At 45.9% G+C, this 16219-nt stretch overlaps 2 protein-coding genes across 5 annotated transcripts in view; one reads left to right on the forward strand and one right to left on the reverse strand.

The window, feature by feature from the left end:
* LOC100115398 (follistatin-related protein 5) overlaps positions 1 to 16219 on the forward strand; it is a 156077-nt gene that overhangs the window by 48034 nt on the left and 91824 nt on the right. The window lies entirely within an intron of this gene.
* Positions 849 to 15279, reverse strand: LOC100115076 (acyl-CoA Delta(11) desaturase). Its single transcript, XM_001599849.5, has 6 exons — positions 14629 to 15279; positions 2956 to 3169; positions 2659 to 2789; positions 2198 to 2403; positions 1926 to 2108; positions 849 to 1571 (listed from the first exon to the last, which is right to left on the reverse strand). Exons 2-6 carry the CDS (start codon positions 3161 to 3163, stop codon positions 1274 to 1276), a joined length of 1026 nt encoding a protein of 341 aa, XP_001599899.2. The 5' UTR covers positions 3164 to 3169; positions 14629 to 15279; the 3' UTR covers positions 849 to 1273.

Raw genomic sequence — 16219 nt, forward strand, 5'->3', positions numbered from 1 at the left:
TGTTCTGTACCGCGTGATAATAAAAGAATTGAATCAAAAAAGCCGTTGGTGAACGAACGATAAATCACATTCATCTGATATCGAAATATTTTGTATGATACAGTCATTGCGGATCCGATACGGACTAGCTATTTGTGATTGTGCTAAGTGTACACTTAGTCGTTGTCTCTTACTATCATTTTTAGACTTTCCCTAAAAGTAGCGAAAACAAAGCGCGGAATAAATCTTTACGTATTTATTTTGTTTGCTCGTAATTGACTAATAATTGTTTAGCATACTAACCGTAATTACCTTTTCGGTAAAAGCTTTCCTACTTTCCAAAGAGAAATGTGAAACTCCAAAGTTGTAAAATAGTTTTTAGATTGTGCGTGTACTTGATAAGGTAACAGGCCATCGTTACGAGCTAATGGTCTATCATGTCACCGTCAGAAACTCCAACCGCTACTGATGTGCGAATTCTCAAATCCTTTAAGACGCAAAAAAAGAAAACGATAGAAATAGAACGTTCGAAAGGAAATGGAAAATCGTTCGGTTTAAAGTGATTTCCGTCGACTCTAGCGACATTTTTCCTCTTAACGGTCTATAGAAATCCACAATTCGGAGTTCCCGATGACACAAATAGCTCTATATCTCATAACTTTATTCGACCTTCACTGCGGCACTCGAATATTGAGAAAATCGTCTTTACAAAATCTTTTTGGCGCGAGAAATTTTTAGCGGGTTAGCGCGAACAATGATTTCAATCATCAGATATATGTTGTGGAAAAAATATTTATGCTTCATTGTTTTCAAAACAAGCAAGAATCTGCATCTTTAAACTAACACTGCATTCAAAATAAAAAGCAACCTTTTTCCTTGCACATTTTAATACACCACCTATTATACTTTGCTACAATCTTATTAAATACCATTACCTTAAGTTGTAAAGAGAAAAGTAACTTGTCTGGAAAGAAGCGCGTCCGTTCTACCAATAAAAATTTATTTTCAACGTTTGTACATTCAAAATTTACATTAATCTTGATATTATCTGCATTTCATGATAGTAAACAGTAAACGAAAATACACATTTAACTTTGGATCTCAAATTTTAATGTACTTTAGCAATTTTAACTAATTTACAATCCAAAAGCTCACACTATCCACTAAAATAAAAAGCCACTCAACAATAACCAATCGAAGCCTGTAGGAAAAGTTTCAGACATAGTAACACAGAAAGCAAGCAAACAACAATCTCACGCTTTCGAATGGTATGCCTGTACTCCTTATGCATTTCTCAGCGAACCTTTTGCTCTTCCTCTTGTTTCTTCTGGTGATAGTCGACGCCCCACTTGCTGGCGGTTCCGTCGCCCTTGCTCAGACTGACCCTCTCGATGACCTCCTTGCTGGGCGTCTTGAGATTGTAGGCCCAGCCTATCGAAGCAAAAAAGTCGATGAACGCCGTGGTCAAGTTCAAGCCGTAGCTCGGAAGCTCGGCTGCCTTGTAGTCCCAGGGGAAGGCGTGGTGGTAGTTGTGCCAACCCTCGCCCAGAGCAAAGAAGGATACGCCAGCGTTCTCTACCGCTCTAAATTTCCTGTGGACGATTTAAAATAGAAAAAATAGTTTCATAACGAAGTTCAGGATCGATTTTATTTGTGACATGCTTTAACCCAATTTCGAAATACCGCGAATCCCTTAATCAACTCGTACCGTGTATGAATATGTAGACACCTCGAGCTGGATAACTCAGCAGCCGTGTCAAGATTTCAACTCGTGCACAAACCGCTCATGCTACTCTAATACCTTTCGCTATCAATCACGAGAGCTGAATTCCATCCAAAACAAACGCGGAACTTCTCGAATATCAGACATACTAAGAGAATACTGACAGATACGTTCATAGAGAGCAAGAGAGGCCGAAACTAGGTTACATCTACAGCGTACGTACTTGTTGTAGGGCTTGTTGCCCAACATGTGGGCCAGGCTGTTTACGCAGAAGGTGGCGTTCAGCGTGAAGACGTAACGCACGATGACGGAGAGAATGGCTACGTCCCAGGGTTCGTTCCAGCCGTAGTGAATTATCAGGCTCGGAATAACGAAGCAGAGCGTGCACATAGTGAAGTCGTAGTACCTGCGTAGGATATGCGATGGGAAATTAGCTCGTGGAATTGACAGCAGTGGCAAATGACAATCATTGTATAATTAGCGAAGCGAGCTCACCTGTCGAACCACTGAATGACGGGATCGGCCTCGATGTCGCTCATGTCGATCTTTTTGCCGTACTCTATGACAGCTGGATGGCGCTTCATCATTAGCCAGCCGACATGGGAGAAGAAGAAGCCGCGCCGCGAGTCGTGCGGATCAGCCTTGGTCTCCGTGAATTTGTGATGAGTCCTGTGATCCCTTATCCACTTGTGCATGTGCGTCTGCGGAAATTCGAATATTCGTTTTCTCTTATTTTCATAATCGATTACTCCGCGGGAGACAGCCAGAGATGTACTGCCATAACTAATTCAATCTACTTGAGGGCACATAATTAATGGATACAGTCTATATAGGCGAAACTTTTGCTTTTTATTTCCGTTGCCATTGGGCTCGAGAAAAGTAAATATAAGGCTATACGGCCGTAATGGATATTAATGAAAGCGCCGGAAGCTCCGAGAGCAACGGCAATTTCTTACCTGTCCTATCATACAGAATAAGGTTGCCAGGAGTATTCTGAGAGGCAAGTTGGCGGAGTAACTTCGATGGGCCCATAAACGATGAGCCCCTGCGGTAACCCCGACTCCGGAAGCGAATATCCAGGCTACATCTGGAATTGGAAAATATTGTAAATCAAAAGCTGCCGAAACTTTTTTTATCCATTTATTTTTGACAACACGATGAAAAATTATGATGCTACGTCCCAGAAAATTTTCTCTCACTTTATACTAAAATTTATTGTCTTGTTTTAAATTTTTGAAAAAAATCGCTCTTACTGAAAATCCACGTGTACAGCTGAGGTTCGCGCCATTTAAAGAGGACGCTGTGCGTAGCGATGAGGTGGAGAGCGGCGATTCCAAAGACATTAAACCATATTATCGGCTGCTCAGCTTCCTGGGCTTCGATCTCCGCAGTGGGCTCGTCAGAATCCGTGATTTTCTTATCCGGCGGATTCTCATACTCCGTCACGGTTGAACTGTACATTTTTACCTGAAAGCAGATGAATAATTACTATCGAAACAATAGCAAGATGCATCGACATTTTAAAATCATCAAGAGATATGCTTTCGCGTGTACGTATTCGTATAACGCGATTCATATAATTCGCCAGCGAGAAAGCGAGACTAATAACCATACCGAACAACGCCATGACGCAAGAATACGTTAGCCGGACCATTGCGTTAGAGACTCTCTGAGCGTACACTACAAAGATATTTCTTGGAATATGCTCGAACGGAATAACTAGGTTAAGCTTGGATTTAAAAGAAAGTGTAATTTGTATTGTTGCTGGATACAAATACTAGTTTTATCAAGTAAATTTGTACGCTCGAGTCTTTGCGCACTTTGCATACTTTAAAAACGAGCGAAGCTCGCTGCGTGGCAAACACTCTCTGTTTGACACGTGCTAAGTTTGCGATAGCACTGAGCTGCAAACGTGACTTTGAATAGTAGGAGTTTTCTTCGTTTCGAAGTAACGGCATTACTTAATTTTGTTCTCGGAATACGCGACTTTGTGGCGACGGCGGAGCAGCCTCATTTGGAATAGAGTTATTATTTTCGAATGTGGTAACATCCGCAGTAAACATTATCACATCCCGCGTGTGAAATTTCTCATTTTCCGAAGATTCTAGCGTGACGTGAGCAACCTCTGAAAACTGCTCGCGAGTTACAAAACTGTGTGCAAGTCACTTTCTCCTGCGCATCGTTAATCTAAACCAATGGATCACCTTCACAATATGCGATACTACTGTCCAAACAAAGAAAGTATGTCATACCACCGACCAAATGACTAAAAACTCATTACACGCGTCCGCTGGAGATTGTCGCCCATATAAAACCTCGCGCTTAGGTTCAAAACTCACAGCCCGCGTGAATTTGCATACATCAAAAACATCATCTTCAATTATGCGAAGCATCGGCTATCTCTCTCCCTCGCGTTGACGAAACTTCCCCAGACGTCTCCGCATAGCGATGGATTGCATTGATATTTACGATCCCGCGCGGTAATCACCGCGGCTCGTAAAAACTCGGCTCTCGCAGAATTTACGTGCCATTAAACCCATCGAGCTTCTCCCTCTCTCTTGCGAAGCTCCTTCGTCGATCTTCGTTCGACGCGTCGTTTTATAGACACGGGATAGAGATGATCGAAGCTTCGCTACGATTCACCTGGGCAAAGTACCGATCGATATATAGGGGATTGAATGAATCGGATAGGGACGAGTCTGTCTTTTACTACTGATTGCGGCCATTACGGTTCGTTCGTTAACGCGTTTCGCGGCTGCCGCGCAATCGAACTGAAACTGTAACTTTGTTTCGCGAGGTCGCGGGATTACTGCGTAATAAACGTTTTATTCCAACTCCCCGCTCACGAGCGCAGACAAGGATTTATCGCTACGCTGCGGCTCGTTTATGACGAGCTTCTGCTTTATAAGGACGTTGATTTCAGACCTTTATATTTCTTCTCTCTCCCTCTCGGCTCCTCTTGACGATCCGTGTTCGGAAAAGTCTCTGCGGTGTGAATCACGTGCGGTATATTCCGTTTGCGCGCCAAAGTTTCGAGGCGCGAGTTTTTCTTCTAAAGCCTCATCATGAGTTCGGCACACGGAATGCATAATAAGTGTCGCCCCGAGTGAGCGTGACCGCGGCAGGAACCGATTGGTCATGTTATGGAAAATTCTCCTCTCGGCGCAGTAGCGCATGTCGCGCGTATTACCATAATCACTTTATTGAATTTCATTAAATCCTAATTTGATGCGTCGGAAAGTTTGGAAACTATATGTGAAATTTCGTTGTAAGCTCTTACGCCAAGTTAAATATCGGACGTGATTTCCAAGCGGATTTCGACGAGCGAAAGTAAGAGCGTCGTCGGAATGATGGATATGGCGCAGAGAATAAAATTACTCGGAGTACGATACTCTAGAAAACCGTCTTTATTAATCTCGCGAAGCGGTGAGTGTGTGTTTTTTGCAGACTGCTGTAAAGCTGTTAAGGCTCGCGGATGCGAGCGCATGGCTAATCGCTGACTCGACACGCTTCTCTCCTTTGTGCATCTCACGCTCTATCGAGTAACTGGTATTTCTAAGCGCTATAGCCGATCTTGTCTGCGGATGACATGCAGAAGTGATGGAGACTTCGAGATACACAGTGTACGCACTGATAATTCGCAGATGAGCTGCGAGATTATCAATATTGATTGGCTGTTTTTTTCATAAAGCTGCGTGTAAATCAACGACTATTACACTTATATCTTGCTTTACACCTGCGGATGGATTTACGTTCGCTTATTTTGTTTGCGAGAAACTAAATCTCATCCTAAACGATACAATATCGTTAATCCGCATTTTACTAGGTGCTTTAGCGAAACCATAATCGTAAACTGTCCTATCGCTTTGCGCTACAAATTGAATCGCCGCACTTTTTTAAAACCTCTTTATCAATGTGCCGTATACGAAAATTAATCGAAACGGAAAGTTGTTTAATAATCGAACCAGCATCGCCCCCGCATTTAAAGTATCGACCGAAACGCGCAGCGAGCCCTTTTTCCTCCATTCGGTCGCGTAAACTCGCCGAGCGATTATCTGATAATGGTTCGAAAAATCGCCGAGGGCTCCCGAGAATTATCCCGATAACGAGGAAACACGAAGAAAAATAGCGGATGGACGCAGAAAGGGAGAGAAAGCTAAATGCTCTGCGAACGATCGAGACTAAGCGTTTTATTTTGCCTGTTTGGAGGGAGTCGCGTTTTATTGCGTGTTTTCGGCGATATTATAGCGCGTATTTCACGATTTTCTAAAATCAACGTAGAGAATGTCGAAAGTGTGCATTTTATCCAAATGCCAAATAAAAGAAGCGATCGTAGACGTACACATAAGTATTAAAGTATAGCCTCCGAACGCAGACAAAACGAGAGCAAAAGCGTCGCCGAGAAAGAAGCAGCAACATCGCAAAAAAAAGGCAACAACGCCGAAACAAAGCAGGGAACAAACCAAACCGTAGTCAAAGCTCCGCGTGGAGGCGAGACGGAAAGTGAGAAACGGGATCATTTTGTTTATCTAACGCGAGTTTGTCTTCGGCCGGGAGCATTATCATCACAATAGATCCGCGTTATCCCCCCCTAGTAACCGGATAGCGCCGTTATCCCCAACGGACGCGCACGAGCACTATACCGGCCTTTCGGTCTCTTCTCCCGCAGTAGCGGCCAGTAAAGCAGAGCAAAATTATTAAACGATACCGCGCGCGACAGTTACTGCGCGCTAGCGTATCCAGGGACGCCGATAAATCGCCTGTCTTGGGTCGAGCTTTGATTAGGGATCGGCGCGCGCTGTGTGATGGAGATTGCACCTCTCGACGAGATGGAATTAAATAGCCAACACTCGTTGCGACGGACGTGTATCGATAGACAGTCCAAATGGGTTTTAGCGCGCTCGCGCGTTTGATTACATTTTATTTTTGTTTTTTTTTCAGCCGACTCGAGGAGAGAGGGTATATTCATTATATGGCATTGAGGCGATGATTCGGGGTCGAATTGAAAGGCAATCGCTTTCGTCTATTTTAGCACGCCGGGTGTTTAAATTGCGCTTTTCGCCTAATAACCAATGCGCCAATTTGCATTTTTTCGCGGCTCGATAATTCGATCAGTTCGACGCGGATGACGCGCTCTGCGCTCTACTGTGTCGTCGTTGTTTTTTTTATTCTCGCAATCGCGATGCGGTTCCGAGTGCGATTTTATTTTATAATTGCCGTCGACTGATGGACTTTTTGCGCGCGCTCGCCGAGAGATTTAAGCTATAGCGTATGGGAAAAAGTTCGATGAAAAAGCTTTTATTATTGTAGTTGCTCTTTTTTTTAATGCCCCTGGAAATTCGAATTCCTAATCGTCCATTTAAATTCGTACTCGAACATTCGACTAACGAATCGTCCCTTTTTTCCCCGCTAAAGGTAAGCGTCTTGAATAATCACGTAAGGTTTCCATCGCGAGCGCGAGAAAAACCGTGTCCCAATCAGAGATCACAAAAGCCAAAGCAACGCACGACGCGTAGCGAGCAGCGTAATCACTGTCCCTCGATAAAGTCCAATACGCCCACTACCCCCCTAGGGGTCGACCAATCGACGCCGATTTCCATGCAGTCGCAACGAAGCTTCGGAGGGAGAATCAGCGCTGTATACAAGACTCGAATTTAGTCGTCGGCTTTCTCGCCTTCTGTTCCGAGCGTGTTCCATTAGCCGATTACACGGCTTTGCAATTCATGACGCTAGCGCGCCGAAGGAAATGCTAATTAGTACACACCGCGATAGATGCGCAAAAAAAGGAGCAACAGTCGTCGCCGCCGCGCTCGGGATGAATATTGATGCGCGATTATTAGCGCGCGCGCGGCGGCGTTATAAATATTGATCTGGCTTTTTTGCGCCCGAGAAGATCCGCGCCGGATCGAGAGTGAGCGATTAGGAATCCAAGTGTTTTCCTCCGGCCGCGAAGGTGTGACGTTGTCGCGGTAAAAAAGAAAGCGTTTTATGTGCAGCTGCGACTATCGTCATTTGATTCTGAGAAACTTCGTGAAACAGTTCGAAAAAAGCGGAGCGTCGCCTTAAAGATGAGGAACGAGCTATATTATAGCCCTCAACCCTTCCAAATCCGATCAAGTGCCCGTATATACATCCCCGATCCCGGGTGCGTACCGCGCGATGCGCTAGCTCAGGGCTATATATAAACGAGGGGCTCTGTCACCGGGACTCGCGAGCTGCAGCGCACAGAGAGATCAGCCAGAGTAATGGCGGCTTACGCCGGCCGCGTCTTAGCCCTTCCACTGGCTTAGCAAGCCTGGATTTTCATTCGTCCTTCTTAGAGGGGCGAGAGATCGCGTACAGTAGTAATTTGCCTGGGATGTACCCACGACGGAGTTTCTTGCTGCCTCGACCCACTTTCAATAACCCGTTCATTATTATCATTTTTTTACGAGGATAATTTTCACTGCAAAAGCTCGACGAGTGATTTCCTCGAGGATCGAAGATATATATAGAGCTAGAGAACTCTGCGTGACACGCTCTTTCCGTAACACACAAAACTTTTTACTTTGCGCGCGCCTCGTGAATGGCAATTGAAACTCTCTCGCGCGGTTCGACATCCCCGCGATTTCAGTCGCAGAGAGGCGCGCGGCACAAAAAGCACGCGAACTTATCAAGAATTTAAAAGTTCCATTATGCGCTGAAAATTGATCAGTCCTGTTTTATAAAAGAAGAATTGAACTCGCAAGGCCTTCGATAAAATATGTACATCGCTGCGGCGGCTCGTGAACATTCGATCGGCATCAGCGAAGAAGCGGGGGCTTGAATAATTCACTGCTCTCTATTCTTATTTCACTTTAGAACCCAGAGAAAAAAAATCCGCTCGGTAAATCGTATAGAGGAACGTTATCCTGACGAACGACCAGCGTCGGAAGCCTCTCGCTAGTCGAAAAAATCCAGCCGAAAGACTAACGGCCGCCGGCCGGGAGAAAAAAGCATCCATCCGCGCGAGATATGAAACTTCCATCTCGCGAGTGGCTTTCCTCGACGATATATATAAAATGTCGCTCGCATCAATGATCATAAAGTGACCGGTTCTCGTCCTTCGTCGTCTCTCGCGCGCTCGCTCATCCTTTCCGAGGATTTGGAAAATTCTCGAGTCGGAGCGATATTTCTATTTCTCGCGGCTCTCCACGGCCGGGCAAAAAATTATTATTCCTACATGCCCCCTCGAACGAGAACCGATCTGTTTCAGCCGTACAGGTTTATATCCTTGTATAACGGCGCTTTTCATCGGCGATATTTTTTCGAGTTTAGAGGGCCACTAGAAGCTTCTCGCTCGTCGATGATCCGAGAGTGGACTTTTATGCGACGAGCGCCCTAATTCTGCGTATCTTTTTCGCTCGCTCGAAGAGTCGAATTATTCAAGCTCCCTCTCGAAGAATAACCGTCTCGCCCAGCGCGTCAAACGCGTCTCGCGCGATAGACTCTTGGCGATTTATGGCTCTGCTATGCCTCCTCTCTCTCTCTCTCTCTCTCTCTCTCTCTCTCTCTCTCTCTCTCTCTCTATTCGCGACCGGCTGCAGCAAATAATTTAGTCTTCCACGGCAAAAATATCGCTTCATTTATCGTCGTCGCCAGGTCGTGATTTATAACGCTTCGATTTTTCGATGATGCTCTATAAGGCCGCGCGGCACGATTGCTTTTTGCACACGGCCCGGGACGTGTGTACATATATACATACGCCGTGGCGCGTGAGCTTGGAATTCCAGCGGCAGGCTCCCTCGGGATCTCGATCTCTCGCGAGAGTTTTCCCCTTCTGCTTACTTTTTTATCTTTCTCTTTCTCTCCCGCGTGGAGAGGAGCTGCTTCCGTTATCGCGCTTCTTTTATTTCTTCATGCGCGCGCTCGTTTTGCGTTTTTTCCTCGGCCTTTTTTCTCTCTTTGACCTACGTTTTAGAGAGAGAGAGAGAGAGAGAGAGAGAGAGAGAGAGTCTTGTTTGAGCTCTTCTTTTTTCGGCCTTTCGCGTTCTTCCGTTGCAGTGGAGTTACGGACTTGATATTCTTAAAAAATATTCCTCGTCAGACGGCAGTATCGCGACAGCAGAGCGAAAGACGCAGCTCCTTTGTTACGGATCGACAGGACTCATGGTTCATCGAAGCCAGCCCCACACGCCGATAACTCGTTAGTCTTGTTAGCTGCTCGGCTAATCCCACGCCAGTGCCGTCGTCGTCGTCGTCGTCGTCCTGTGCAATCAATCGCCTCTCAGGATTTAAACAATGCCGCCGTGGCGCGCGATGACACGGCGATTGATTAACAATGCCCGTAGCAGTCAGGACAAAATCGATGCCTCGACGTACAATGCGCGCAGGGCTAGGTAGTCAGTCGCCTTATTGTACGAGCACCGAGTCGTTACACTTGTTGACTGTACCTGGGGGCGTGATTTATCGAAGACGGAGGCTATAAGGGAAGCACGAGTATGATTGCTTGGGGATGTAACGGGTAATGAAATTTACCTGATGAGCGCGAGGACTTTTGATTGACGCTTGTGTGCGGTGCACTGCTCCTAGATGATGAGCCCCCCTTTATCAACTGCCCCGTAGTACAGTATTTTCAGTTAAATCGCAAATTTATGAATATTTATTACCAAAAGGGAAAAAAAACAATATCGCAACGCTAAAAAGAGAAATCGAAAGTCGCGGATAACCCACAGCCGCAATCCATCTTTAATCGCAGAGAACGACGAGAAAAGTATCGGAGCAGTCGTTTGGAGAAAAAGCCAAGAGTTATGATATCTCCGCACCCACAGACTTTTTTGTAGCATTGCGTCGATAAACCGATACCGCGCGCGGCTTTTCCTTCCCCAGTGGGACCGTAAGGCTGCGATCTTCTCTCCCCTCGCTATATGTGCGCGTGGATTCGAATTAAAGCTGTTATTTCTCCGCTCTGCGAGGAACAGCTTTAACGGTCGAGTTTTCTATCGAGAATTTCGTAGTCATCGGACTTCTGAAACTTATACATAGCTCGAAATTGTCGAGTGTCTTAATTCAATTAAAGAAAAGACTTATCGAGCTCATTGTGTCGAGAGCGGGTTCTGGAAAAGTTTGATGGATTGTGCGCGCTCGGTGGCGTATTGGAAAACTTTCCCGAGAGCGACGTGTATAGAAAATGAAATATACATGAGATTGCCGCGCAGGAGAAAGTTGAGCTTGTAAATTTACAGCTCGGCAATTTTCGAAATTACTCGGCCAAGCCGATACAGCTCGAAATTCCAAGTACACGAATTGAAACCAACTCGAGCGATGAGGATGCTTCGAGCTTGAATTTCAAATAGACTCGCGAGTGGCCTTCTTTTTCATAGTTTCAGTAGAACGTTTACAACTGGAGGAGGAGACGAGAAGTTTTTCTTCAAAAATCGCGCTATCTCTCGAATCCTATTTTTCCTCGTCTTGGCAATTCGAAAAGACTATCTCGTCTCTCTCTTCGAAATTATGTCTAACAAAGTAGGACGCACATGCGGGTCCCACATACATTCATATGCATAACCGAAAGCTTTACACGCAAAGGCTCTTGTCCTCGGCTGCGGAAACAAGTTTAACTTTCGTAACGCGATTTTCCAGACTCTTTTCAAAAAACAGCTCGCTATTCCGCTTTTGAAAAAACGAAGCGTGAAATTCACTTTCGCTCGTACGCACACTTTCGACGTTTTACGCCCGACGCCCCGTCGAAATCGTCGAGTCTGCGGTCGACTCGCCGGGGGATAGACAATTCCGCGGCGGCGGCGAGTTCGGACTCTGCCTTCGCATAGTTGCGTAGTTGCGCGTCCGTCTGTCTAACTTTTGACTTTGTTGCGCAGCACCGCGAGACCGGCTCGCCGAGGTTTGTCGTTTATGCATACTTTTTTGGCGTTTGCCAGTGCTCGAATAATCGAGAACTGCACTCTCGAATAGAAAAAAAATTTACACGAGCTTTCTCTTGTGTCTCGGCTGCGCAAGTTTACCTCGGTGCAGGCACGTTTTCTCTCGCGTCCCATTGTGCGTCGCTATCCCTGTACACGTCGCGCTAGGGCATAAGGCCTCGGGTAATCCCTGCTTTACATCAGAGCTCTACCCCCTACTGCCGCGTATATAGTCCTTTGACCTCTTTCCCTGCAGCTCTTGCCGCTGTTTCCCTTCGCGCGCTGTTGACTCTCGCTAAGTGGACTGCAGCTGTGGAATCGAGGCCGGCCGATGAAGTTTTCAGTTTTAATAAGAGAAAATTCGAGAGGCGGGAGGTTTATGTACAATTCAGATTTTATATCGGCATATAGTCTACGTTTTCGCTATTTCGCCGTAGTCGAAGTTTTTCAAACTTCCGAAATATCTGCGCGCGAGCCTCTCGCTGCGGGATAAGTATTTAATACACGAGTCGCGAACTTCGGAGAGACTCTCTACTTGAGAGCACCTGCGCGTGCGGGGGGAGGAAAAGTTGTTAGCTTCATGAGCGACGTGAAAAACTGCCGGTAAATGTATTAGCGCTTATACTGCGGCTCTCGGCTTGGCTTGCGCCGAAGACACTTTATTCCGAAACTTTGTCATCGGAGCTCTTTATACACGCAGCCGACTAGACTGTGTACGACCTAATCTCATTTAAAATCATAGCCGCTCACTTTTGGATAGAACACTTAATTTGCATGCGGCTTCGTACTCCCGAGACACTTTTTTCACAGGAAAAAAGCCATTGTGTAGTCGCCCGAAGAGAAAAGTTCAATCAACTCTTTCTTTTCAACAACTTCCACGAAGCCCTCCGGAGAGAGGAGTATGTGCAGCACACGCATACGTGTAGGCGCAATCATCGTCCTGGAAACGCGGTGGAAGCCACGAACGTGTTGGAGAATCTGCGGCGCAAGCATAATATGTAATAGAATGCGCGAGGGAGAGAGGTTGATTATCAGAAGTTCGTTGGACGCTGTCCTAGATTCTCTCGAGAGACTTTAACGTTTTATCCGATGCGACATTTATTATTCGTATCCGTAGCAAAATGCATCGAGGGGGCCGGAACCGATTCAAATTTTTAAAAAGCCGTCTCGAGAATGGTAAATGAGAGCGAGCTGCATGATTAATACAGCTACTTTGAGCCATTAGCATCTCCAGCTCGAATTTTCAAAATGTATACGCGCCTCCGAAAATTCCGAAAATACATTTTCCAGACCAAGTTCGCTCATACTTAGCCCTAATATCCGTCAAAATTAGCTTTTGTACAGCGAGAGGAGAGAGAGAGCTGCTGCTGTTGCTGCTCCTGACTCGCGATATTTGCCGCTGACACACCAAGACGATGGGGCCCCGCTTGTGCCTCTGTCGCTGTTTGCTCGGGATGTTCGCGACGTTTTAATTGTTTGCGCGAAAGTCAGTGCGTCATACACGCGTATTTACACGCCTGCTGGGGAGAGAGGAGTGTGCAGCGATATGGGTAAATACGCGGGAAACGATTGGGAAATAGTTATACTAAAAATCTACGTGATAACTATGTAACAAAAGAATCGTATTCCGGGAACAAATCGAGCTCGAACTAAATTGAATTGGCAGCAGCAGTGCTGCAGGATCTAATTTAATTATCCTTCAAACTGCGCATAATTTTCACATTACACGCGTGCGCGCTATGTTTGCACACTGCATATTATGAAAACGGAAAACTCGCCGTATTTCAAACGCAAACTCACAAATCGCATAATCCTCCTGTATAATAATTCCCCAGGCAAAACAAAAAAACGACCGGTACCGGCTTGAAATTTCGAAATTCGCAAACAGAGGGAAAAAATTCGAATTAAAAAAGAGAGAAAGAGAAAATACACTCCAAACAGTATCGCGCGCACGCTCTCTAGCGCAGGGAGACATTATATAAGGCGCGAGAGAGCATATTTGCGGTCGGCGCGCGAGAGCAACTTCATAATGTAGAACACACATAAAAACATAACCCCCCACTGGCTGGCGACTGGGAAAAAAATAGAGAGAGAGAGAGAGAGAGAGAGAGAGAGAGAGAGAGAGAGAGAGAGAGAGAGAGAGAAAGGAGTATATCCCAGGCAGAGCCTGTAAAAATGCAAATGCGAATTCCCCGGTAATAAAGGCTCCTTGTAAATTTCGCCCGAATAACTCCGGGACTATACCGCGGCTCTTTCTTTCTCTCTCTCTCTCTCTCTCTCTCTCTCTCTCTCTCTCTCTCTCTGGTGTACTAACGACGCCCTCGTCCCGCCACTGCATCGGGAATGCAGGTAATTAATCGTGGGAAATAAGCTCGAAGAAATATACCGCGAGAGAGAAAGAGAGAGAGAGAGAGAGAGCGACTCTGCTCACCTAATCCTCTCCCTTCGCTTTCTTTGTTTCCTCATTCCTGTGTGTGTTACAGCTACATTTGTTTTGGATTTTTTGCCATTTCTCGCGTGTGTTTGCGTTACGGAGCGCGTAACGGCAGTTGTAGGAGAGAGACTAAAATTCTCGAGCTTTGTATGGAGAGGTTATTTTTTTAAAAAAAGAATGAGAAAAAGAAGAAAGAATGGACAGTTATTTGCACACGCAAGAGTCTGTTTTTTTATTCTAAATACACATCTTCAAATTCGCCAACAATCAGGTCACAGGAAATGCAAAAGCGTCGTCCGGTAGATTGTACGAAAGCGGGTTGACGAGAAATGAGCGCGACGCCCGCGAAATTAACCGTACGCGCTTAGAGGGAGAATAAACGGGCGGACGACCCTCTGATAAGAAATTATACTGACGGCTGTTTAATTGCTCGGCGTCTGGCGCTCGGCTTTCGCGCGCTGCAGTCACGCGAGCCGCTGAACCGAAAATTCGCTCTCGCGCTTTTTGGAGATACTCCATACGTACATGCGCCAGCTCTTTTTGGACTCATTCCATTCGTACTTCATATAGCGACTAATGGACACCCTTGTAATTTCAGAAAAGCTGTTACTCACCTCTGTGTGTGTATGCGTGTGTGTGTGTGTGTGTGTGTGTGTGTGTTTGGGGCGCAATTAGTCGGAGCGATTCTTTTCTTCCACCAGAGAAAGCACTGTACAACACTGTCGAGATTCCAACTGTCACTGTAATCGAACACTCGGTCACAATATTCAAAGCATCGACCGCTCGCCACTCGACCATTCGCTAAAAAAGGCAAGATCTCAAGATTCACCTCGTATATAATCCTTACCCGCTACCGCGTTTTAAATGAATTATTAATTTCCGAATCGGCAAAAAGATCGACGATCGCGCGATTTCGATGCATCGTTCTCTCACCTCTTCGCGCATACGTGCAATGGAATAGTTTAGGTTTTTGTCGCTCGAGTCGAATCGAGGAAAACAGTCGAGGCTCGAGTGCATATAGCTAGATTTCCATGAAAATCTCTTCTGGTTTATAATCATAGGCGAAGATGCGTGCGTCAGGACAGATCTTTCATTATAAGAGTCTTGCGAGTTTTTGCGAAATCTTGACGCGCCAAGTTTGTTATTCTATCGCTGTGAACTTTATATAGTCGCTTGAATTGTAAATGAGCCGACACTGTGTAACGCTATTATAGATTTGACGTGGATTGATTATACGCTTTCGCGGCTTCGCTATCATTAATTGATATCCCAGCGCAGCTCTCTATAGTCTAATGCATGCATTTATTGGAAAGTCGATTTCAATTTTAAACGCGCGCTATATCGAATGATTACGCGATAATGCCTGCGTCATTAGCGCGCTAAACTGCTTACGGCAAAACATATACTCGCGCAATAATCGAGGATAAACGCGAAAAAGCGATTCGTTCGTGGCAAAAAAAACTGCCGAATTGTTTCTCAAATTTTCTCGGCGCCTCCGTAGAGTTCCATATTTATGCAAACGAGGCAGCTCCTCTCTCCGCTGCTACAGCAGAGGAGTCACAGAGAGTGCAAGAACACAAAACGCCTCGTAATTATGTGCGTCACGTATTTGCATCGCGCGGCCTAACGACATTTTCATTTTTCGCATAATAACAGCTATTTGCGCAAGCTGTTAGCCAACGGTTTTCTCTGCCGAGCTGCGCTCTCGCGTGCGCGCGCAAGCTTTATATTTGCCGAAGTTATTCGACCGATCGACGAGAAAAACATTGACGCTATGTAGCAAAAAAGCGACGACACGCGATACGCTGCTGAAGAAACCGCGCACGTTTGAATTTCGCCTTCCTCTTTGTCCGTCGGCCGCGCGCCTTTTGATCCGCAAACAAATAAACAAACGCAGAGCCGACCGAGCAGCTAGACAGAAAGGGGCATTAGAGATAAACATGTGCGCGCGCGCGGCTTCCATAGCCCAACGTGTGTTCTGTCTCTTTATTTGGCCGCTGGAGGGAAGAGTCACGGCGTCTCCTTTAACGAGTCTCGCCACACTCGCATCCACAAACGAGTAATTACGAGCGAGTAATTACTTGTCGCGGGTATTGTTGCCGTGTCGACGCATCCCTCTCTCTATATCTTTCTCGTCGTGTGACTCGAATTAAAAGCGCGGCTTTTTTCAACACGATACACCAGCATGCGTATACACGCGGAAGC

Source organism: Nasonia vitripennis, chromosome 3 (genome assembly GCF_009193385.2).
Source record: "Nasonia vitripennis strain AsymCx chromosome 3, Nvit_psr_1.1, whole genome shotgun sequence".
Lineage (NCBI taxonomy): Eukaryota > Metazoa > Arthropoda > Insecta > Hymenoptera > Pteromalidae > Nasonia > Nasonia vitripennis.